At 39.6% G+C, this 25,243-nt stretch overlaps 5 protein-coding genes across 5 annotated transcripts; 2 read left to right on the top strand and 3 right to left on the bottom strand.

Moving 5' to 3' along the window:
• Positions 1–7,252: 7,252 nt before the first annotated feature.
• LOC137956915 (protein S40-7-like) lies at positions 7,253–8,332 on the bottom strand. The gene has a single exon (XM_068804582.1). The coding sequence runs from the start codon at positions 8,209–8,211 to the stop codon at positions 7,531–7,533; it is 681 nt and encodes a 226-aa protein (XP_068660683.1). The 5' UTR covers positions 8,212–8,332; the 3' UTR covers positions 7,253–7,530.
• Positions 8,333–9,032: 700 nt separating this feature from the next.
• On the bottom strand, positions 9,033–13,175 carry LOC137956403 (pentatricopeptide repeat-containing protein At3g24000, mitochondrial-like). Its single transcript, XM_068803888.1, has 3 exons — positions 13,034–13,175; positions 12,616–12,672; positions 9,033–11,354 (listed from the first exon to the last, which is right to left on the bottom strand). The coding sequence occupies exon 3, from the start codon at positions 11,305–11,307 to the stop codon at positions 9,226–9,228; it is 2,082 nt and encodes a 693-aa protein (XP_068659989.1). The 5' UTR covers positions 11,308–11,354; positions 12,616–12,672; positions 13,034–13,175; the 3' UTR covers positions 9,033–9,225.
• Positions 13,176–13,414: 239 nt separating this feature from the next.
• Positions 13,415–17,964, top strand: LOC137956405 (sorting nexin 1-like). Its single transcript, XM_068803891.1, has 11 exons — positions 13,415–13,498; positions 13,596–13,730; positions 15,171–15,306; positions 15,469–15,602; positions 15,916–15,990; positions 16,228–16,387; positions 16,532–16,665; positions 16,735–16,803; positions 17,113–17,192; positions 17,409–17,469; positions 17,552–17,964. Exons 1-11 carry the CDS (start codon positions 13,487–13,489, stop codon positions 17,765–17,767), a joined length of 1,212 nt encoding a protein of 403 aa, XP_068659992.1. The 5' UTR covers positions 13,415–13,486; the 3' UTR covers positions 17,768–17,964.
• Positions 17,965–18,454: 490 nt separating this feature from the next.
• LOC137956407 (uncharacterized) lies at positions 18,455–19,704 on the top strand. Its single transcript, XM_068803892.1, has 3 exons — positions 18,455–18,837; positions 18,943–18,996; positions 19,108–19,704. The coding sequence occupies exons 1-3, from the start codon at positions 18,529–18,531 to the stop codon at positions 19,339–19,341; spliced, it is 597 nt and encodes a 198-aa protein (XP_068659993.1). The 5' UTR covers positions 18,455–18,528; the 3' UTR covers positions 19,342–19,704.
• Positions 19,705–20,245: 541 nt separating this feature from the next.
• Positions 20,246–24,666, bottom strand: LOC137955149 (uncharacterized). The gene is made up of 10 exons (XM_068802020.1): positions 24,427–24,666; positions 23,912–24,328; positions 23,651–23,858; positions 23,332–23,573; positions 22,318–23,223; positions 21,955–22,165; positions 21,757–21,822; positions 21,410–21,673; positions 21,096–21,301; positions 20,246–20,956 (listed from the first exon to the last, which is right to left on the bottom strand). The coding sequence occupies exons 1-10, from the start codon at positions 24,664–24,666 to the stop codon at positions 20,246–20,248; spliced, it is 3,471 nt and encodes a 1,156-aa protein (XP_068658121.1).
• Positions 24,667–25,243: the final 577 nt, after the last annotated feature.

The following is a 25,243-nucleotide window of genomic DNA, read 5'->3' on the forward strand; positions in this document are numbered from 1 at the left end:
ATAAAATTTTTGTCTTATAAATTTAGAATACTGGATTTCTATATGTGATCATTCTAAATACAGTCGATTAGATAAAAACGGATTGCATATAAAAAATTTGAGGGTAAACTTTTAAACCCAATCCACCCTTGTAATCCTGCTTCATAAATCTGTTCTTGACCCGATCTAGTAACCCCATTCCAATTCAGGTACAAGTTATTCAAATGATCATTATTAGACGACTGAGATAGTCGTTGATCATGATCGGATGAGTGAGATAATATTTCATATCTTTTGCACCAAATGACTTTTCATATTGGATCATCACCAAATATTAAAATGGTTTAAATTTTTTAAACAAGGAAATAGGAAGACAATTTGATTGCCCTTTTTTTTTTTCTTCTTTAGGTCGCTTCAGAATTTAGTTTTTAGGGTTTCACTTGTTTCAAAGTTTAGGGTTTAAGATATAGGGTTTCGAGCATATATTATAAGGTATATGGGTATTTATTTCAATATCGTAGTTATATATTTATTGGAGGTCATCATCCTCTTCAGCTCAGTTTACACACAGAAGAGGCTGGGAATCCTGGCGTGGCTAAATTGAATCTCTGCTGGAGATATTTCGAAAGAATTCAGTCACCCCTTGTAGCCTCTTTTCATCGATCTGTTTCATGAGTGACATCATGATTCATGGCGGACTGTGCGTCTTGGCGGTCGAAATTGTGGTGCATGGTAAGCTTTCGGTCATGTTACCTTTTGACCACGTGTCCCACCAAAATTTGCAGGGGGGGTGGTTTCTGAATTTGGAGTTTCTGCTTGCTGCTGCTTTCTCTTGCGAGTTCGGATTCAGATGCTGCAGCCGCCGAATCCAAATCCGAGTGAAGTCGTGAAGAACGATGTAAAAGTTTCTCGTTTTGGACCCATCTGCACCTATCGCACTTTCTGTGACTCCATCGATACATGAGCAGACAATTTCGGTCACAAAAAAGTAGTAAAATACTAAGAACTAGACCAGATGATTGACGCCGGTTGCTATGAAGTTTCGAGTGTTTTCCACGTAATCGTTACAACAGTGCCGGGACGGGAATAGGGAAAGAACGCTGCGTGCAATGGCTGACACTCTGGTCTCTAATGTGAAATCTTGTGTTCATATGTGAGCTTCGAGGTCGTGTTCCACATGGGAATGCAGGAAAGCAAAGTAGCCGTGATTACTGATATGGTGTTTTATTTCTCTGAAACTATGAAAATATCAATGCATGAATTTTTTTTTAAAATATAAAAAGAAGAAAAAATGTCCCACGGTGGTTAGGGATGTCTTTTCTGTCTAAACTGATTGGTCAAGGGTAGGTATATCATAAACCAAGGCAAGAAAAAACCAAGGTTAACCATATAATTTCAACCTGTCTTCCCAATCCATGATATGACAAATATTACACAATACATAACTGATCCTCTGATTTCACATCGATGAGGGCCAGATTGGTTGAATCAAGGGGTGGACATCATGTTGGGATTCGTAGAGAACCTGACCCAAAAACCCCAAGTTCCGATTTCAAATTTCAGCCAACATGAAACTCATCATGTTTCAGGTCGAGGATGGGTTTTGTCTAACCTAACCCACGGAGAAGATGGGTCAGGTTTACAGAAACCTCGTGGAGATGGTCAGGTTTTGTTGAAAGATGAGCTCAAACTCATATAACTAAGTAAAACTCACACGTCCAAGTATGTTAGAAGATGAATTCAAATCCACACGACCAAAGAATGTCTACACATCCAAGAGAGGTGAAAGATAGATTCAAGTCCATAGACCAAAGAGAATGCCCATAAGTGGTGGCATGATGGCAAATAAAAAATCAATCTCATAAAGATAACATTGATATAATTAGTATAAGATATTATAATTTATTCATCTATAAATTAAGTTTCAAGGAGAGAGTTTAGACACACGTCCATAACCTCATCCTTCCTCCTGTTTTCTCCCAAAGCGTCATTCTTCTTCTTTATCCATGAGTTAATCTATGGACTCTTGAAAATCAATAGGTTTTAAATCAGGTTTAGGGAGACAGGGCTGCAATGACAGTGATCAGGTCAGGGTAGGATTTAACATTTCGGATTTTTTCAGGTTTAGGTTTTGGAATAGGGGTTCGAGTTTAAAAAAACCCGACCCCAACCCAACCAGTGCCCACCCCTAGTTGAACCATACCCAACCACCTTTTCAGGGTTTATGCTGTTTGTATTCCAAAATAGTATCACTTTCAAACTTTAGACTGGATCTGTTCCACTGGCTTGAATGACTCAACATCCAAAGTATCTAGAGAGAAACATCTCTGATTACAGACTCTCAAACGGAGGCTGCTGCTCATAAACTCATGAGAAATTCAGTAATTTAATATGACTACAAGCCAAGACAGTTTCCAGTCAGAAACCAACATCCCATTAACTAGAGCTGTGTCGTAAACATTGCAGTTTGAGGCTCACTGTAATTTAATATGACTTAGCTACATAAATAACAGAAAGGGCAGCACTCAACCACATTATGCCACTTTCTTTAAAAGCTAACCTCTATGTCCCATTTTTTCATGCTGTCATTATCAACTGTCCTTCAATCAATGTGTGCAACTTTTCCTCTCCGTTGTAGTACACAAATCCCTCCCAAATGGGTATGCTCCCCAACCTCCATTGTCGAGTTCTTGTGAAATATTAAATATCTCACATGTGCTGCTGATAAGGATCCTTAAAACACTGATGTCTAATGTCCATACAAGGAGGCAATTCATTCAGATCATTGAATCTCCCTACTGAAATCATTCATGAAGAAGAAGAAAAGCCTGCAACAAGGTAGTAGCATTACCTCAGTTCACCAGACTTTTTCTGTTTTTTCTCCTCTTCCAGTACGACAAATTTATTGGCATCCTCTACCCCTCACTGAATTCATTAATAACTTAACAAAGTAAACATTTTCTTCAACCTTACTCTCAAACTCCTGTAATCTTGGACCGGCAGAATTCTCTCTCTTTGTTGCTTTCTGACAGCAACTAACTCAGAAGCAGAAAAAGTTCAAAAGTAGATAAATTACAATTTTTGCTTTCAAAAGTAAAAAGTTATAAGTTGGATAAAAATTAGATTTTTAAAGTCAATCCTCAGTTAAACTTACCCGGTGTATTCAGTTTCCTTTTACTTTGGATTTTGAGGTTCAGAGGACACAGCCAAACTTGAGGACTTACATTGGCATTTGCTCAATTGTGGAGCCAGAATGCCCTTCAACACGTATATTTATAGACCTCAATTGGTGACTTTAGCATCTCACAATTCCCAAACATCTTCCTCTTCCACCGCAGCAGCATGGCTCTCAATTCAGCGATTGCAGCCCTTCTCCTAACATTGACCCTCACACACCTTCATCTTTCCTGGTGCCAGACTGTAAGCGGTTCAGTGTCTTGCCATGACTGCTCTCCCCAGCTGCTCTCTGGTCAGTCTTTCCTTTTCTCGTGTAGTGCAGTGGTACTCTGTAGTGATCTCGGAACTTACTCCACGGTTTCCCCGAAAATCATGAAATGCAGCTTTAGGATTTCACATAGGTTTTACAGATTGTTATTGACTTGAGCTTTATCTCTGCATCTACTAATTAGTTTGCCTCTCTCATTTTCCATTTTCAGGAGTTCGAGTTGCAGTGAAATGCAGCAAAGTGGACAAGGTGGCATATGCAACCACAGATGAGGAAGGCTTATTCCAAGCAAAACTTCCCCTAAGCTCATCCCCCACCTCTGCCCCCCTCAACTGTCTTGCTATGCTCCGTGGTGGGACCAAGCAGCTATGTGCACATAAAAAATCCTTAGTCTCCAAGATTGTCAGGGCCAAAAACTCAGACTCCTACACAGTCTCCACCCCTCTCACTTTCCTTTCTACATGTCCTTCTCCCTCCAAAGTGTCATCACCAGGGTTGAAATCCTCCAAGACCGTTGATCTCCCTGTGCCACCAGAATGGGGCCTTGCTCCCACCAGTTACTACATCAACCCTTTCATACCCATCATAGGCATACCTTGATGACGGAAATTCAGACGGTATATATTGGCTTGAAAAGGAAATAGAACTAAGTGATCGTGTACGTGGATACTACTACATATGTCGTCTTACTTAAAAGAAAGCTATGACTCTGGTGTATAATCATGTGGCTGGAAGGGGGTATCTTAGGCATAATGGTGGGTTTATTTTCATGTGAGTCTTCTTGAATGTAGGACATTTGAGTAAGATGTGTAAATGAACATGTATGTTCCTTGTATGTGCTGTGTCGCTTTGTAGAGTTTTAATATGCATAATGTATATCTCGTTGTGTATGTTTGCATATTTTTGTTACCTGCAATCTTCAACTAGTAACGGATCACTAGAAGGAAGAACAACCAGCAAATTGCAATGTCCACTTCTATGATAAAGAGTAGAGAATCTTAGTGGCTCTTGAATTACATTCTGCAAAAGAAATATGAAACAGGGGGCAAACAAGAAATGTCCAAAACTATATAAAAATTCAACTTGACTGATCTGGGTTAATCAGTAACTGAACAAACAGAAACAATTTAGTGTTTACCGAAGTTTATAGCAACATGGTCAAGGCAAGATTCACATGAAAGATCAGGTCTAAAGGACCAAAGGTAACCCTAAAACCAACAGTAAATCAGGTCAAGTTTTGCTGTCAAAATTCTTGTGCTATCCTTGAAACAGTATCACCCTGTTCATCACTGTATCTTTCTTGCAAAGTTTAACCTAAAGTTCCCATTAGTTTCAGACAGCTGTTAATTACTGTTTTTCTTCATCACCCAGCTTAAGATGATGTTGTTTTACTCGTATAAACCGGAGGACAACAATAAGGAGTTTCATCAGGTTCTAGTTTTATGGGCTCAGTAAACAGCAATTAATTGTGGATTGTTGCCAAATATTTATCGGTACCAAAGACCCAGAAGCAATAATGGAAAACTAGCAAATTCCGTATGTTCATCGGTTGAAGTAAAAGCTCTGACCAGGCAAACGGCACTTTTGGTCAAAATTTGTAGCACCACAGTTCCAGTGGCAATGAAGAAAACCGAGTCTTCAAGGAATTCATATAGTAACAGTCTACTCACTACAGTGCCATTGATATTTATTGATGATAATAATCTGTGGAGGATGTCAAAGATGATTTAAACAGAAACTTTAACTTTTGCAGAAAAGAAAATTAAAGACTTTCTATTTAATGACGTATTCTATGGTCCTTCAATGAAGAAAATGAACCATATATCCTTTAGCTAGCATAGTTGTCCTCCTACCCCCACCCCTTCAAATTTGATATCTTCAGCAGTAAGTACAACGAAAATTTAATATCTATAGCAGTAAGTAAAAAATTTAAGTTACAGCCACCTGCAATTCTTCTTGCTTCGAGAAAAAAAGCAATTGATGAAAACATCAAGATTAGATAAAAATAGTGTCGTACAACCAGAGGAAGCATCTTCAGCTGAAAGGAGCACCCGAAGAAAAAAGAGTGGGAAGGACCATTACAAAAGAACCAAGATTGTTTGTCCTTTTCCTGTCTCAAAGAAAAGCAGAAAGCCTGTAGCTATCTAAGAAATTTTAAGAAGTTCTAAGACATCACATTTCTGCAGTCTTTAGATTTGGCATCCAGTGGTCTTCCATGGTAACATAATTTGATACATGCATGCATGTATGTGTGTCGTATGTGTGTGCATATATATGAGGTTCTAGATATAGAGGGGAGTTATCAGATGGAATCTCCTCAAAGTGACATAACTTAGCCAGTGCCAAATTATTTTATGGCCCAAATGTACATTTATCTTGGTTTCCCTTGTAGGATGTTTAAGTCAATAACCTAACTATAAGAATCAGACATGTAGTCCCCAAGACAGTGACACGGCTAAATAGACTAAAAATGCAAATGATCCCTATGCATGCTACCCCTCTTAGATAGTTCAGTTAAGATTTAAGCTTTAAAGGTAATATTTCTTCTCTGTAGTTTATTAATTAGATGAATTGGTAGCATAAGCATTCTTTTTCACAGTGAAACTACTTGCCTATGAGTTGCCCTCTGCTTCATGACCACCAGGCAAGTTTGAAAGGTACAATTTCATCAAGGTAGTTTTTTAACTAGATGATTTGGTAGTATCAGTATTCTTTTTCACACAAAATACTTACCTACTGAGTTTCACTGTTGCTCCATAATCTCACCAAAATGGAGAGGCAATGTGCACCAACTTGTATGTCAAACTCAAGTTTGGAAATTGGCAAGTTCTTGAGTTCATAGTTAGCAAATTTGCAAGCTTGAGCACACATTCCATTCTTCGCAGTAGAGAACAGAGGCTTATAGAGAGTTGAAAGTTCCAAATGATGATAATAACTTCAACATTTTGGAGCATTGATATGACCTGTGCAGTATATGGCTGTCCTAAATCGCTACTGAAATACTATATGGGAGAGGTCACATCTTAATTCTGACTTTGATAGCTCCACTCTAACCTTACCTCTGACTGTTCTATCTCAACTGTGAAGCAGAATTCAATGACATGTTAGCATTTGTCAGAGTTTTAAACACAGCCGAAACTTACAAAGTTCTGCTGCTACTCATTAACATAAGATTTGCATACTGAATTGACTTTTGATATTTTAGCTTCCAGAGAATTACCGTACATATTTTCCAAAATCAGCCTCAACTCCTCAAGACTCTCGATCATAAAATACAACCGAACTAAAGGAAAATAGTGAAAAGAGACAAGCTTTCCGTGGATCTAATCTACATCTCCTGCAAAGTATGCATTAACTGTACCACTATTATAGCAGAATCTACCTATAGCTACTCTCTGCTTTTGTCCACCAGAAAGTTGGCAGCCCCTTTCCCACATTCACACTGTATCCATCCAAAGTACCTCATGACAAAGAAAAGCATCCATCAACAGCTCCTTTGCAAATGGACATAATTTAACCATGTTTATTGGATTCTTTAACTTTCATAAATTATTTGTTGAATACTATTTTAAAATGGATCTCAATACTTTCAGTATACTTCCAGAGAATGTCAGGTTTTGAAAATTGTAGTTTCTCCCATTTCATCAAAAGAAATTGTAACTAATCCTGCCAAAACATTCTCAAACTCCAAGTTCATTATCAAATGAATCATCGGCGCAAACTCTGCATCCTATCACATTCCCAAAATGCTAAGTTATTTACAGTGAAGAGCTATAAACCCACTCTAGAGTCAAAATCGAAATGAAGTCCAACACAGCAACAAAGTAATTCAAAACCATGATCGAGTCAACTAGAAATACCAACCAACCATATCACTGAAGCTCAATCAATTCATCAAACTTGGATGAATAAAATGAGAATCCACAAGTATTAACCTTTTAATGTGCTACGTCATTGTTATCATTTTGTTTATACAGACGGTAGCTTTCCAAGATCCTAAAATTGATCTATAAACTTAGAGCAAAATCGGAAAGCGTGTAGCCTTGCACCCAAAAGTAAGCTCATTCAGAAGACAGTAAAATGATATAATGTAGATATCTACTTATTCAATCAAGGAAACCTGTCCTCCGCCACACAGCATTCCTGACTTGACGCAGATCTCTCCCCTTGAGAGTCCTTCCTTTCCCTTCCAAAACCGAGAAAGTAGTCCATGGAGACCGCGCAGACCCCCTCGCCACAATCTCGTGAGGCGGAAGCATCTCTTCGTCGCTGTCCCCATCATCGGCCCCATCGATAGCAGCTGCATTTCTTCTCTGACCGGCCGGAACATCCAGAGGCGTCGACTGGTGAAACTTTCCAACTGGAACTGACTGAGAGTACTCGACAGGGGCCAGAGGCTTCGGAATCGCCGGAATCGAGGCCTTCCTACTCAACACAGGAGTATCACGACGCCCTAGACCTCGCTCCTTGCCATCCTCAGCCAGAGCCGCAAGGATCCCGAACGTCTCCGTCCGACGGAATCCACTGGACAGGGAAAAGCCCTTAGAACCCGCCAAACTACGAGGATCACGGCGGGCCGGTTGAGAGAAATCCCGACCGCCCCAGAAGATGTCGTGCTCCTCCAAGTCACCACCATCGAGGACACCTTCGGGCGGAGATTGCGAGAAGAGGCCGAGAAAGCGCTCCGAGGAGGGGGATTTCCGGTGCCGAACGAATTCAGCAACGGCGTTGGTCTCCATTACAACCTTTCGATTACTGCCGAGAGGGAGGGTCGAGGGACATTTCATATAGACGGAGGGGCGCCACCGAAGAACGAAAGGATGCGACTGTGTGCGCGCTCAGTGGTGGCATTTTTTCACATTTTTATATTCCCGAGGCGGAGCTGAAGAGGGCGGTCCCGGCCGAAGCAGGACTCCCAGTGCTGACGCGTCGACGTGATGCGGCGGTAAAATTCATTCTTGTGGTCCCCACTGAAATAGAGTGAGGAGGACAGGAGGAGAGTTCAAGGAGCCCATAGGGCGCAACGACCTTCTTTGCCTCTTTTCTCTTTCGTCTCTTCTATCATTAAATCCGTTCCTGAACCTGTCTTCGTGTCGAACACTCTTATAAAAACTGATCCAATCAGTAAGTCGACCAGATTCCGTTGAATCTAAGGTTAATTGAATTTAACGCTTAATTAACTTAAAATAATAGTATCATTATATTTAACATTTATTTATCTTATCAGTTATCTCCTCATCTACAAGGAAAAAGAGCCTGCCCTCACTCTCCTTCCTTTCGCCAATAGAAAAGATCTCTCACAATGTATCTCCCACCATATAGAAGTTTTACATGACAAAAGATCATTTGCTCTCTCCATCCTCACAACAATGGCAGGGTGGATAAGAGAACCCCTCCCTCATAGTTTTAAGGAGGGAGCGGCATTACTGCTCCTCTCCTCCCTCTAATATTGCTGAGTAAGACAAAAGGGAGGTAACTACTGATCCTGTTCATTACTTGAATCAGTAATCCTACTTGATCAATTAAATCTTGTCATGATTTCAGATGTTATAATTCCTAATAAAATAGGGATTGGCTTCATTGAAACTTGTTCAATCGACTGGTTTGGTCTAAGCTTTATAGGAGTGTTGTCAAGTTTTGATAAATGTCTGACCCCGAAGAAATGTTGTTTTGCTCTCCAGTATTGTAGGACATAGCACCCTAGGGCCTTTCCAAGAAACAGTTCAAAACTTCTCAAAGGAGATTTTTATTTTGGTAAGATACAGCTGAAACCGGAAAACAATGGGAAATAATGTCTTTAATCACCAGTAATCCCTGCAAGAACACTGGCCATCCGAGAAATGATGAAATCGGCTATTATCTCTTACTATTATCTTCCTCTCAACAACCTTTGAGCTTACCTTGAAGGCAGAATGGCAATCAGCACAAATTCTCAGGTTTTTCTTAATAATTATGGGCTTCCCAACCGGAAGACTGATCAAGGCAAATGCTAATGCAATCCGCTCACTGTGGTGCTGAAGGTGTTTCTCTTTCAAACTTTCTTCCATGTCGCATGCAACAGAATTCGTGTTGGGAACATACCCTGCTTCCCTTATTTGCTTGCTCAGACTCGCTAGCTTCTCATAGATTTTTACCTTGTCAGGATGACACCAATCCTCAGCACCAAACACATGAGCCTTATTGCCAACATCAACCCAGCTATATCCAGGCAGTTTCTTCACCTTATTATCTCTCATCAATTTCCTCATGCTCTTCACCCCTTCCCATGCGCCTGCTGAGGCATAGATGGTAGAAAGTAGTACATGAGCCCCACTGTTCCCAGGCTCCAGTTCAATCAGCTTCTTTGCTGCTTTCTCACCTCTGTCCTTATCCCCATAGTTCTTGCAAGCCCCTAGAAAAGAACACCACCCAAAAGCATTTGGCTTGATTGGCATTTCATTTATGAACTCCTCCGCTTCTTTCAGTCTCCCAGCTCGGCCCAGCAAGTCAATAACACAAGAATAATGCTCATCTCTTGGTTCTATGCCATAAATTTTCTCCATGGAAGCAAAATAATCCAGACCTTCCTCTACCAACCCTGCATGGCTACAAGCTGTCAAGAGATTAATAAACATGATCTCATTAGGCTTTACTCCTCTTTCAACCATTTGATGGAAAATTTTCATGGCCTCCTTGCCAAAACCATGCAGAGCGTAGACACCTACCATTGAATTCCACAAGATATCAGTTGGATGGTATATCTCTTTAAATATGTGATTTGAAGAATCAACCAACCCAGATTTGCCATACATGTCAATTAGGACTGAGCAAACGAATGGGTCCTTATCAAACCCAGTTTTAATCACTTGGGCATGAAACTGAACTCCTTGTTCCAGCATCCCTTCGCTGGCACAACCTTTGATCAAACTAGAAAAAGTGAATTCATTAGGTTCAATTCCTTGTCTGCGAGACTCCAAAAATGTTTCCAAAGCCTCCTCCAGTTTATTGGCTTCAACATATCCATTAATCAAAGAACTACATGAAATGACATTAAAACAACCCAATTCAATCCTAAACACATTTGAAGCACTCTCCATGTCACCACTTTTAGAGTACATATCAATGAGTGCATTTCTCACAACAGTATCTGAGTCAAAACCCATCTTTACAATACATGAATGAAAACTCTTTCCATGTTGTACAACCTTTAATCCAGCGTATGCACCCAAAACACTGCAAACAACATACTGATCAACACCCATTCCTTCTCTGCACATCTTTTGAAATGCTTCCAAGGCTTCAACCAGATTGCCACTTTTGGTATAACCATCAATCATTGCAGTCCAAGACACCTCATCTTTATTTTGCAGTTCTTTGAAAACTCGACAAGCATCATCCAGATTTCCACATTTAAAATACATGTCACCCAAGTTACTACCAACGTATAATTCGAAATCAAAACCGGATTTTACACTCAATGAATGCAATTGCTTCCCAAACTCAAGCCACCCAAGTGAGGTGGTAGCTTGGATAGCACTTGAAAATGCAAACTGGGTTGGGTTTTCCCCACAAACTCGCATTTGCAGGAATACTTCCAAGGCTTTTAAAAACTTCTTATTTTGAGAGAAGGCAGAGATCATAGCAGTCCAAGTGATGAGGTTTCTCTGAGGCACTTCATTGAACAGATGAATGGAATAGTCCAGTTGTCCACATCTAGCATACATGTTGAGGAGATGATTGGTGATGAATGTGGATGGAAGGTACCCAGTGCAGATTAACTGCACATGGAGTTGTTTCCCTTTTTGGAGCTCTCTCACCTGTCCAAAAGATTGTATAACGTGTGCCAAGACAGAGGTGTCGCTGAATATGCGAGAGGAAAGTAAATGCCATTTCTGAAATTTCATATGAAGAAGTCTTGTGACAAAACATGGTAGGAAAGCAACCGTTTTACCTGCTCCAGAACAGGTTTTGTCATTGAAGGTATATATGGGTATATCATAACATAAAAATTGGTACTTTTTTCTATTGAAATATCAGATCTCCAATTTGAATTCATTCTAGAAAAGGATGTGCATTGTAATTCTCAGAAAAAAAGAAAAATTAGGTTTATAGTCCAAATATGTGTGACATATAATTCCATCATTGTAATGGTCTTGAGGAGAGAAAACTTATGAAGTAAATAATGCAAGTTAGATTTTCCAAAAGGCAGAATTATCCACTTAACTATCTTTTGCTTGACCAAATGAAGAATTCATGATAGGATTATTTTATTATGTACTATTAAAAGGTCTCGCCCCCCACCCCCACCAAATAGAAGCTTTGAGTTCAAAGTATCCAAATGAAGGCATTCAGTTTCACCAAAAAGTGGACTAATGTTTGAAGTTTCATAGTCTTACTTGTTAAAGTAATAAAAATACTACCACTTATTACTCTCTCTCTCCTCAAGTAGGAAGTCTTCTCCTCCCCCTCCCTCAAGCAAGTATATTTGCCACTCTTAGAAAAGAGCTTTACCCTTTTAAGTTTAAATACTGATACCTGAACTGCTAAATAAAGGAACAATGTAATCCACTGGTGTAACCTTCATATAAACCACAATTTATTCCCCTTTTGTAAATCCTAGCTTATCTCTGCATGAGTGAGTACAGCATATTGCAGAAAACAAAGAAAACATGGGCTCATAAAAGTGACATGACAACTACCGTAGAGATTAAACGAACCGTCCATATCAATTTTAATTATTTGGTTACTCACTAGGGATCAGTAGTTACAGCTTAGTGGTAATTTAAGCCCGCATTTGAATTAGAGTCCTGTGAAGTAGATTTGTTAAGCACCATAAATGTATGAAACAATAAAGAGAAACAAGGTTCCACCCAATAAATGAGTGAGAACTAGTTAAGGCCTTTATCAAAAAAAAAAAAAACTAGTTAAGGCAATAAAAAAATCTATAGTCACCCAGACAGCTATGGCCTTCTGCATTTGGTTTACATATTCAAAAAATTGGCAAATGTAAATCTACAAGCAGATCTTACGAGCTACAGGACCAGCTAGTAGATCTGCAACCTGGTAAAGGAGCGTTAGCTCATTGACGTACAGTTCTTTCAGTTAGCTTGAAAAATATCCAAAACATGGAAAATTATGGCCCAAACAGCAACATGTTTAAAAGACAGGTAAACAGAAAAAAGTTAGGAAGAAGTAAAGCACAAGACACTCACATTTTGGCCAATACCACCCATACGCAGGTCCGAGGGATCCCAAACACGGGCATCATCCTACACAGGAAAACCTCTTCAACTTCTATTTTCAGCCAAACGGCGATAGCAATACGTTAGGCGAGCACGTGCATAATTTTACCAGGTACTAAAATTTATTTAACAAGAGAGATAGAATAGCAATAGCAATGTTTATAGCACAGAAAACGGCACCCTAACTAGCAATACGCATCTAAATTGATCCAAGACTAATCAAAGTCTTTTTGGGTTAATCAAAAGAAGAAACTTTAAAATAAATAAAGCAAAAAAGGGTTTTTCTACACGCACATACAAGCGTTTCTCAAAGATAGGTCCTAGAACCTTATATTTGGAAAACTGCGATGATAATCGTAGAAGAGGGCATCAAAGTGACAGAACTTACAGGCAGTAGCAAGAGGATGCACGCAAAAGCAAATTCAAAACTTCAAAGACGGCATATCTTCAACAATTGTAACTGCTCCCTGCCGCCGGTGAAATATCACCAGCAAGGAGCCCCACGCCGCGCAGAAGCTCGATTTCGAAACATCGACACTTCGAGGCCAACGGGAGTTTGCGGTGGGAACTCTCAGACTAAAACCTCCCTTAAATCTTTCTACAGCCCTTCCAATGGTGGTGATTCTTGCCTCGTGCGAGAAACGTAAGTTGTATCCGCTGTCAGCGACAAGTGGGCCCGAAAGAGTATATGGCCCATATACTTGTTACGTCGTATTTTGGCATAACAAGTATAAGTGGAAGGAACTGTATTAAAAATCATCGCGTTTTCGCATGTCGGGGAGGTCGTTCTCCGTGGATCGAAGTCGGACATCTGCTCCTCAGAGCTCAAAAGCCAGGAGTCATGATTACCTCGGTAAGGACGAATTTATGAGCTAATTTCGTTCTCGCACGGCGATTTTGTAGATGGAAATCTGGTTTGACCCTTTGCTTGTTTGCGATTTTTTTTGCAGCAGAGAACCCTTTCAGGGTCTTCTCAGAGCCCTAGATCGCCTTCAGCTCAGCCGTTTTTATCTGTCACCGTAACTGACCCTGTCAAATTGGGAAATGGGGTGCAGGCTTACATCTCCTACCGGGTTATCACTAAGGTACCTCTGGAAAATTTGTCCCTTTGATGCTTTTATGATTGATCTTATAGTATGATTACATTTTCAGTTCAGTTTTTGGGGAAGCAGTTTAAATTGTGAGTGTGATCATTTAGTTTACTGGATTGAACTGTCTACCTTCTCGCAGTTGATTTTTTTTTTTTTTTTTGAGAAAGAAAAAAATTAATTTTCCTCAGTTGTTTTAATTTCATATGAAATTATTGTTTTATTGCTTTTAATGATCAAGGTACTCCATTTTACTCGATTTTTTTGCATTTCTGTTGAAATTGATGTTCTGATAGATGCTTATTCTATCACGTAATCTTCTATTGAGATGGATGAGAAGGCTGGATGAGTAATTTCTGGATTTTCATGTAATTTGGTTTAAAAACCTTTCAAAAAAGTTACGGAAGAACTGAAAAATGGCGCCTATTCCTAAAGTTAGGAGTAAAGTCTACAACAGGCATTCTTGTCCTTCAGTTATTTTTCGAATGGATAAGATAGTTTAAGAGAAATTCGTCTGAAAAAAAAATGATTGTTTAAGAGAACCTTAGGTGCAGCTGTCATGCCACATCCACTTGGTGTTTTTTATTCCCTGTGGAATCGGAGCTTAAAGTAGCAAATAGTGTGAAAGGACCAATACGACTTTAGTATGCCCATAGATGGTTGCCATGTTATAAAATGACCAGGTTATTGGAGCATGACATTGTTATGAGCAAATAGATTAATATCCTGGAGGTAGATGCTAATATGTCAGCTTGGTTTGTAAATGGGAATAGAAAACTGACAATTCTTTTTTTATTTTTTTTTGTTTTTTATTTTTTTGTCTTAGCAAGGATAAGATGGAAATTTTATTAAAAGAGAGAAGAAAACAAACTGCAACCCTCACAACCGAGGCAGCAGGCAAGGAACACCGGATAAAACCAGAAATGAGATTCTAGATAAAATAAACAATGTATAGTTGGTAGACTATGAAATATTGAATAAAAGTGGATATCACTAAGCTTAAAGAATTTCTCCACTGGTAAACAAAGAATGAAATTATGATGTTTGACATGGTGTCAGGCTTTTCTTTGAAGACAACCGATAACATTAATGAGCTGCAACCAGGTGCTGATCAACTATAGCATAATAGAATATTGCTGAACAACCTTAACCTATGGCTGCCCCAGAGGTAGACTGTATATTCACAAAAATTAAACACATTGCTGAGGGCAATATAGCACTCACAGTCCATGCTATCTTGAGCCCCACATTTTCATAGAAAAAACTCTAATATAATCATTCAAATTTTGATGTGGAGCATCCTTGTCTGTCTTATTTTCTATTCAGAATCATATCTTCTGTTTAACTGATGAAGAATTATGAATGAAGATTATTAATTATCTATTGCAAATAACCTTTCAACCTTCTTAATAGTCTAAAAATTCATGTTATGGACAGACCAATTTACCACAGTATCAAGGGCCAGAGAAGATCGTCATTCGCCGCTACAATGATTTTGTGTGGTTACGTGATCGTATTTGTGAGAAGTACAAGGGGATATTTATTCCTCCACTTCCAGAGAAGAGTGCTGTAGGTGAAGTTTCAACTTTTTTTCACACCAAGCACCAAAACTGAGAAATTGTTGTGTCACGAAGAACAACAATATCTTGTCTTTCCTGTTGATTTATCAAATGTAGTTAGTGCTTTTATCTGGATCTTAAGTTATTCTCTGTGTTATCCTCTCTCTGCAACCCAGAAAAATTTCGCTTCAGTGCTGAGTTCATTGAAATGAGGTGTCAAGCTTTGGATGTATTTATAAACCGTATAGCTTCTCATCCTGAACTCCAACGGAGTGAAGATTTGAGAATATTTTTACAAGAAGACGAAGAGGTAAACTGTGTATAAAGCATTTTACAAGATCACCTGCTTAGAATATAGTACTTGTTAAGTTCAAATATTTGGATGCACTTGACTGTTGAACAGTGACATTTTTGTCATTTTATTGAAGCCATTTGTTTTGCTCATTAATATTGTTTATCAAGGGATCTTTTCAATTTTAGTGTCAATTCATGGAGGTGAAGACCTTCATAAGGAAGAAGCTGAACCATGTTTAATATGTGAACTTTTATATTTTTAAATTGTATGCTTCATCCCTACTTATATGCTGTTCTCATTAAATAATTATGCTGGTTGGTTGTTGTAGACAATGGAGAGAGCGAGATCTGTAGAGTTGGGTATTTTTAAGAAGAAGCCATCTGATTTAATGCAGATTTTCAAGGTACACTTTGCTCTCTCTCTCTCTCTCTCTCTCTCTCTCTCTCTCTCTCCACACACACCACAATTTTAAGTTGTATGGTGCCTCATCCTGTTTCTAAGCTGTATGGTGTATTCACCAACTTGTATACATATTTCGTTGAACTTTTTGTTACTTGATTGCCGCACTAAGAAAGTTGCATATTGGAAGTAATGTGAAACTACAAATTAGTGACATAAGTACTGTGTGAATTTTATACAGGATGTTCAATCTAAGGTTAGTGACGTAGTTCTTGGAAAAGAAAAACCTGTTGAAGAGTCCAATCCTGAATATGAAAAACTGAAACACTATATATTTGAGCTTGAGGATCATTTAGCTGAGGCACAAAAACAAGCCTTTCGACTGGTAAAGAGACACAGAGGTAGTGAATCCTTCATGTGATAGCTCTGTCATTCAATTTGCATTTTACAGATGTATTATTCTCTTATTTGTTGTATTCAATTGAATAGAAAAGGACTTGATAAGCATGGTCTCTTTTGGCTGACTTATTTGAAAACTTTCTCAGAGATGGGACAATCTCTATTGGACTTTGGGAAGGCAGTCAAGCTCTTGGGTGCTTGTGAAGAAGATTCTCTTGGGAAAGCATTTTCTGAGCTTGGGTCAAAATCAGAAGTGTTATCATTGAAGCTACAGGAGGAGGTAGTGCTTATTGATGTTTTACTTTGCAACAGTAGTGAAACCCTCTGATCTTCTGTGTGTGTTTCACAGGCCCATAATCTGCTAATGAATTTTGAAGAATCTTTGAAGGATTATGTCCGAGTAGTGCAATCTATAAAGGTTGGTTTTTCTTTCTCCATCTTAAAATTGTTATATGATCACTGATGGAACCTTAATCTTGCAAAAAGAGCTTCACTTATCTTCCTTTAGGTTGTTTAGCTGGAGCATAACTTATATAGATAACCCAAGTGTGTTACTATTCACTAACTCAAAATTTTGGATGGTGCAAGAGCTATGTATGTATTCTGAAATTTGTCAATTTCTTTCAATTACTAATGCAAAAGTGCGAATAGATATTAGTAATTCCAATTTTTGAATGGTCCAAGCAATCCCTTGATCGATGCTCGCAATATTCTTGATTATTAGCAGGTTACAATGACTGATAGAGCCAATGCTTTCAAACAGCAATGTGAGTTGGCTGAAACAACAAAGCTGAAGGAGATTAACTTGTACGTATTAGGTTATTTTTGTATATCTGTTATAATTTTATATTCCTGAAGTGGAGTTGTTTTGGTGTCCGGTGGAAATTCTGTTATTCTTGAGAGTTTCGAAGCAGTACTATGCACATTATTTGTCTTCTGTTCTGTATGCTCTCATTTTACTCGGTGTTTTTTTCTCATACTTGCTCTATAGTTGTGCTTCTCACGATTTTCTTTTGTTGGTAGGGACAAGTTGATGTTGATGCGATCTGAGAAAGTAGGAGAGGCTGAAATTGAATACAAAGAGGTCAGTACTGAAAGAATTGGCCAGTTGCTGTACCGATATGATCAGTTGCTATTTATTCACTGATCTCCTTGATCCAATGCAGTTGAAGGCTGCAAGTGAGGAGGCCACCATAAGATTTGAGACCATTGCCCGTTTAATGAGTGAAGAAATAGTTCGGTTCCAAGAACAAAAGACTGCCGACATGGGCCTTGCTTTCCATTTATTTGCAAAGGGACAGGCAAAACTCGCGAATGACATCGCGAATGCTTGGCGAAGCATTCTCCCAAAGCTTGAAGCCTGCCACTACTCTCGCACATAATTCAAGCAAAATACGTTATACAACTAGTCGACAGGTTTGCGGTGCCACAGGGCCTCTCCCTGCTTTTGTACCAAAAATCATCTTCACTATGTAACTAAATTTTCAGTAACCATTCTGAATGTAACGGTAGATTGCCTTGTCCTCTGGTTCTGATGGTGAATAGACTAGTAGGGAAGTGGGGATGCTCCTTTAAATGAGTTGGGATCTATTCAAATCAGGCCTAGTCTCTTTAAATCACATGGATTAACATGGGAGACAAGTCTCTTAGATTCGTAAATCCCCTTGCAAAAGACAATTTCATTTATTTGATCCTTCGGTGAAGTTACCTCCATGTTCAGAGTTAATCAGAGTCATAACTATGACTTGGTTCTTTTTCCAGCTTGTGCACAAAATGTTACTGGATCAGAGACACGATGCCCGAAGCCAGATATCTTGCCAGTAGAGAATTTACACAAAATAACCTTGCCAAATTGCTTGTCTATGCAGCGTAAATCGTGATCCACAGAGAGGAATGAACTGCTTGCGTTCGTACGGTAATTGATTTAGAATGAAAATTGAAGTTAAGATATAAGAATGATTCTCTTTCAAAAGCAAATCCAATCCCCTAAATAAATAAACAAAAGAGCCTCTGCCTCAGATTGTATGGTTCAAATTTGATGATAAATATCCTATCCCCAGCATCATTCTTGTAAAGGTTTACCCCCACTGACTTCCCACAATTCTCTTTCTTCGTCTTCTTTCTCATTGCCTCAAAACGAATCATGGCAGCTCCTTCGGCTGCTATTCTTCCAAGGCATAGCTTCCATCGGTTTCGTCCCTCCCTCTACCTGCCTTGCAGCTCCTTTCCCAATAACTGCATTTCCCCTGCAATTGTATTCGTTTGTAGCAAAGTTCAGTTGCATAGACCGAGGGAACTCTCTGGTGGCCGGATTCTGACTGCCACACCTAAGGCGTCACCGGATAGTGATGGCAATGCCGGATTGGCTGACGAACAAGACGGAATTTCTCTAGGAACCATGAAATTGCCCACCGACATTGACATTGGGCGATTCGAAACATTACTGTTCCAGGTACCTTCCTCTCGTCTACCTTGTTAGGGGTCCTGAGCTTTTTTGTTTTCTGTTTTTTTCTTTTTTTTTGAAAGTTCGTTACGGCTTCCTTCGGTTGTATGACAGTGGGCTAACAGCTTATGCCAAGGAGCTAACATACCCCTTCCTGTACCCTTAAAGGTTTGTGTTAAGCGTTCACAAATCTATGTTCTTCATCTTGGATACGAGAGGCTTCTTCTTAAAGAACTTGGCTTATGTTTAACATATTTTTCGTAACATCAAAACTGACAGGTAGACAAAGTGAAGGGAGGAGTCAGGTTGGGATTCTCGACAGTGGGAGATGGGAAGAGTGAAGTGCTCGTATATATTGACTGTTTGGTTTTTCCAGCTACAGCGGATTCAGGCCCCTTGTTCCGGGCGGTCAGGAATGGAACCTCAAAAGGGCAGGCGCCTCCAGGGGAAGAGAGGATCATGAGAAGCCTTCTTCCAGCGTTGAGAAAATCTGTTGAAATTGCAAGAATTTGATGAGTAGAACACAGAGTTTTGACATGTAAAACTTGGCCTGAAATGAAAAGACAAACATTCCCTGCGAGTGATCCTACTTCAAAAGTTTGGGGAAAAAGTGTTTATACACCAGCGGAGTTCAGGGAATAGGGACACGAACATTGAAAGAGAAGAAGACTGTCGAAAGCCTTTGGTAAATCTTAAAAATATTATGTTCCAGTCAAGGATTTTTTTATTTTATTTTTGTCTTCGAAGCTCAACTCTTACCCTGTGAAGTGTCTCTATGAGATGGTTATTTTATGCTAATTGAATAGACCAACTTGACGGCATTATCCTTTTGTGCAAATTACTCTCAGAGGAATTGAAGATCCATCTCTTAATCCAGTTTGGCATGTATGGAAAATTATTACCATTTTCATAGCTATAGTTCATCATTTTTTTGACTATTTTAGAGTTTGGAATTGCTTAATTTATTGACCTTCAAAGAGTTACTATTTTAATACTTTGTTCTGCTGCTTACATTACCAAAGGTGATTGATACACTTACACAAGAAAAGCCACCGAGGGTGTATGACTGCATACAGCCATTTCAGAAAGTCATATTCCTAGTGTTTTTATTATTTAAATGTCACCCATGTATTATAGACTTCTTATTTAACTGGAATTGAATTAATTTTGAAGTAGCCTGTTTGTTACTTTTATGACTAAAATTTATTAAAAGAATATGAACATAAATACTATCCATAGAATCAACATAACCCAAAACAAAGTATCAACTTTAAAATGATAAGAGGATATATAGATAGATACCCCATAAGCAAGAGAGCAAAGAGAGGGAACAAACAACAGAGGACTCCTAGTCCATATTCTTCTCTTGGTCTAGACCATCCATACAATCAGCATAACCCAAAACCAAGTATTAACTTTAAATTGATAAGAGGATATATAGATACCCCATAAGCAAGAGAACAAAGAGAGGGAACAAACAACAGAGGACTTCAAGTCCATCATATTCTTCTCTTGAGTTCGACCAAGACAAGGATTCCTCCCTGCAATTTCTTTGTTTCATATCATTGCATTCACCCTTTCCTTGCTGCGCCATTTCAATGTGAGATAAAATGTGCGGGAAGACTTTCTTAGGAGACTCTTCTCCAATCAAAAGATCCGAATGCCCAAAACCCTCCAAAACCAGTCTCTTATGATGAAATCCAGGTTGGTGAAGACGCATGTACTGATGAGCCAGTAAAGATGTTTGTGGAGTGACCAAGAGAGGTCTTCCACCTGAGATATAAAGCGTGGGAACTGCCATTCTTTCTGGGTGCATCAGATATGTGTCTCTTCCTTTGGAGTCAACAATGAATCCCGAGAGGCAGATACTTCTGATGTGGGGGAAAGCTGACAGGGGAAGTCTTGGCAGGATCTGTTTGTTTAACCAGTAATGCATTTTGTCACTAATATTGTTATGCCAAAACGGGTTACCAAAGATGCCTGAGAAGATCTCGCATTCATCACAAGTGCATCTCTCATAGCGAGGGATCAGTCGAGCTATGTATTTGATAATTCGATGCCGAAAGCTATCCTCTGAATTTTGGAACATGGTCAAGATTGTATCCTTTCCAAGTATAGCCATGGAGAGCTGCAAATTGGTTAAGACAGAAATATGAAGTTAACAAATCTTTGCGACTGATTTGAGCTTGTTAGCTCCAAATCTCTGGTCACCATGATGCATGGCCTATTCTACTTGTTTGAGCAGATGGCAGAACGTAGGAACTCACAGGAATGAGAGGAAGCCTCATCTTTAAAAGTGAAGAAGTAGTTAACTTGAAGAACATTGAAGAGTTGGTGCATGACAAAGAAGCAATTTGAGTTGAGGATATATGCCCCCCCATAAGAGCTATATGAATTGCCAGCCCACCAACACAATGTGCTACCACATGAAGTTTCACTGATGACCCATGCAGCTCTAGAATCTTTCCAACCACTATATTGACAGTATTCAGAAATAGAAAAACCACTGTCAATTCATTTATTAATAGAACGAAATGAAACCTAGAATTAGAAATGAGTAATACAGCATTGTGATATGTACCTGCAGGTATGTCAAACTTTCCAATATCTTCAATTGTAAAGTTCTTTGACGGGTGGAGCGGATGCAGTCTTGGTTGCAGGAGCCATGTCTCATAACCTTCTTCAATTAGTCTTCTAACAAGATCAGTCGGTTCAGTTGGCAAACAAAAACTCTCTTGGGAATGCCCATTGATAAGAAGAACAGGATATGGTTTCATCTTCCCTTCAAACTTCCATGGATTTTGATTACATTTCCATTGTCTACAACTAATGGTAACTCCATCACCTACCCGAAAAACAAATAACTGAGAAATTTAGTAGTTCTATCTTTAACAGAGAATATCTTAGATGTCTTATCTTTCATAATACCTGATTTCACCTCATGACTGATACTAAATGGGTAATCTGTGTTGGTCATATCCTTCAGACAAAAGTCTGCATGGTGTGATCAAGGTATCTGTAGAACGTAAGTCCTGCATAGGCTTTTCAGTAAAGCAAATATAAACATCCATTTATTGGTCCCTGTCATAGTTATCAAGCTCCTCAGTAGCTGAAATGGTGACAAACAAAGCTCTCCCTGAAGATCAGTCAGTGTCTCCATTAGGTGGAGGGACTCTCTCATCTCATTATCATCTCTTCTACCAAGTTTCTTTAGCCTTATGTTTAATGTGGTGGATTCTCTCCAAGCATAAGCAGCTAGAAGATAAGGATTCATAATCTTCTTCCCTTCAAGATAATATCTGCAAAGAACTTCTACACTATCAGTAAGATTCTGAATCTACAAACACATACAGTGAAGAGTAAGTGCACCCATTTCAAAGTCTCAGTTAATTTCATACATTACCTTGAACCTGATGATGAAACCAAGAGAAGATGGTAGGACATGTACTGTGTATACGGTGTTCGTCTGCTGCTACTGCACATAGATACCTTCCCATCTATAATATAGAGTTTATCTTTCTCCACACCTTGTATGACAACATATCCTCTAACCTCTCCTTTAAGAATCGAGTCCTTGATCCAATCTCTTTCTTCATGATGCTCCAGGGTTTTGCAATTCATTCTCATTGTAAGATAAGCTGCACAGGGCATGCCTCCCACATAGCCCATAAGGGTCTCTCTTATAGTCACCATTTTAGTACTAATGTTGGCAGGGTCAGCAAAAGAATCCAGTTTCTCGTTCAATCCACTGTTTGGGCTAATGTTAACTACTCTGGCAATTCTTTCAGAATTCTGTTGACCTGTAAAGGGCATAGGTTGTGCTAAAGGGAGCTTTGGTGTCATTAAGTTCTTATACCTGTGGACCTCTTGTACCAAGTGTCGGCTGACATGCTCAGCTGCTGCTGCAATCGTAAGACATGGATTTATGCCCACTGGGCAAGGAATGAGAGACGCATCGCAAACGTATAGACCATGGTTCACCGAGACTGGTGGACCCTCTGCGTCGAAAACTTGACCATCTGGGTTGCAGACTCCATTTGAAGGATTTGATGCTGCATTGCAGCTTCCTAACAGATGAACAGAAGAACTCCTGAACCTTGACATGAACAGAATCCCTCCCAATCTCTTTGTAAGCCTTTGGAGTACTTGGACCTTATGAGGTAGTAGTGGGTCTGTTGGAGGAGTGAAACAGATCTTTTCGGTGTTTTCATCTAATGTAACTCGCCCATCGGCTTCATCATATCCCATCATATTGAGCACCATGGATTGAGTAGCTTTTAGGCCCATCATGTGTTTGACCTTATCAATTAACCCATGCAAGAACCAGTAACCAGATGGGTAGGTGGAAATCCCCTTAAATACTAAGGATGGATATGCAATTGGAAGCACTCCATTCTGCAGAAGAATAGCCATTTCAAAATATCTAAAAAACTGCATGTGACAGTAGAAAAGAAGCTGAAATGGGTTCAAAAACTGGAGATCCAGGATTATGAAGGTGAATACCTGAATTGTGAATCCCAGAGAAGAAGTATAGGATGAAGAAATAGCTGGCCCAGGCCTATCTTGAAAAGGAACACGAGATAATTGCTCCTTGCTCAGTCCAGAGGCATGCAATGGTGCTCTACTTCCAACAACATAAGAGACATTGTTGCCGTTGCAGCTAAGTCCAAAACCAAGTCTCTCTGAAAGCCTTAATCCTCTCCTTTGCGATTGAAACAATATGTCTGTTGTGCCCAAGACACCAGCTGCAACTCCATGCCGCTTTAATCACTAAGAATTAAACTCATCATGGTTGAGCATAGATCTTTCAGTAAGAACATACCTGAAAGAACCACAAAATCTGCACAAACATATTCAAATTCATCGAAGTAGACCCGCCACCTTCTTCTCTTTCTTTCATATATTTTCTCTAGTTCTTCATAATCTGCATCTTGGTTCTTCACTACAAACCGAACTGAACATCCTGTCTTCACTATGCATCCATCCTTACGATCGAAACACAAATTCAGTATGTCAAAAGATACGAAGAACTGAAACACAAATACGAAGACAAATATTGGAAGAATGTCTACAATAATGATACCTGAATTGCCCGAGCCAAATAATTCTTATCAATGGAGTTCTTAGCATTATATGGACAGCCAGACATACAATTCCCACATGCTAAGCAGCTCCCAAAGGACTGAGGCCCTGTTGAAGATTGGTCATCTTTTCCACCAAAATTCACTGTCAATTTGATCGAATCAGGCCTAATGTCTTCGATCTCTTCAGCTATTTCTCTCATCACAGCGGCACTAGGGAATTCTACAGGAAGACTTTGGGGCTTCAAAATTTCCAGCGCAGATAATTCACAGGCTTCCCAGTCTTTCTCCCATTCCCTAGGCCACTTTGGATTCTTCCTTGTACGAGCAGGAGTTGATACCATTACTCCAGCATTCACTAGAGAACCTCCGCCGAGCCCACAAACCACTCCTGTTAACGAATCACCCTGTATGTGTACCTGCAGGATCATTGAATTCATTGAATCAGCTAGATTTATATTGCATCGCTAGCAGAAGTGGCTGGACTTAGTGGAGAAGAAATGCAGGAAGTCCCAACCTGAAACAGAGCGTCTTTCCGGCCAAAATCCAGTCCCCAATTTCTCATATCCATCCTAACCGCGGACAACATCTGAACACTGTTAGTGGGGAAGTCTTCGGCTTCCCATCTTCGGCCTTTCTCGATCAAACAGACCTTAATGCCCGCCATCGATAACCTGCATGCTGCGACGGAGCCCCCATAACCCGACCCAACGACCACCGCGTCGTAGCTATCTTCGTGAACATCTCTTCTGTCCATTCTCAGCAACCCACTTTACGTACTCGACAAATGCTGACTACCGGGTTTATAGTTGCACGAAACGACGACAAAGGAGAAACTTAAAGAGAATTCCAGTGTACATTCGAGTTGTTCGTATTATGTAAAAACCGGGTCCAAGGCCTCTGGAGAATCTGCTGCTGCCACAAAATTTCCAACGCAGATGTGGCATTGGTCTTCTTCACGAAACCGAGGGCAGTTACGTACGATATTTCCAAACTACTTGAAATTGTTCCACCGGTCTCCCCAGGACTGGACTGCCGGCCGCAAAGAATCAGTCAGAACTGCAAAGTTAAAATAGATAAGCTGATTAATCTCTGAGGTCATTGGATCTCTTGGACTAAGCGAGAGGATTTAAATATGGATGCAGTTTGCGGCGGCTGAGTTTAAAGTAAAAAAGGGACTAAGCGAGAGGATTTAAATATTGATTTCGCAACTAACCTCCGCAGGCGCCAAGGCTGACTCTGGTACCATAGTCAATTTATGCATCCTGATCTTTCCATGAATGCAGCCTACGTAGTCTGGGCATTGGTGTGAACTGAAAGTCTTCTCCATCGGT

Source organism: Aristolochia californica, unplaced genomic scaffold, assembly GCF_029961685.1.
Source record: "Aristolochia californica isolate CCGP_79_NKW_82.1479 unplaced genomic scaffold, dmAriCali1.0.hap1 SCAF_2, whole genome shotgun sequence".
Taxonomy (NCBI): domain Eukaryota; kingdom Viridiplantae; phylum Streptophyta; class Magnoliopsida; order Piperales; family Aristolochiaceae; genus Aristolochia; species Aristolochia californica.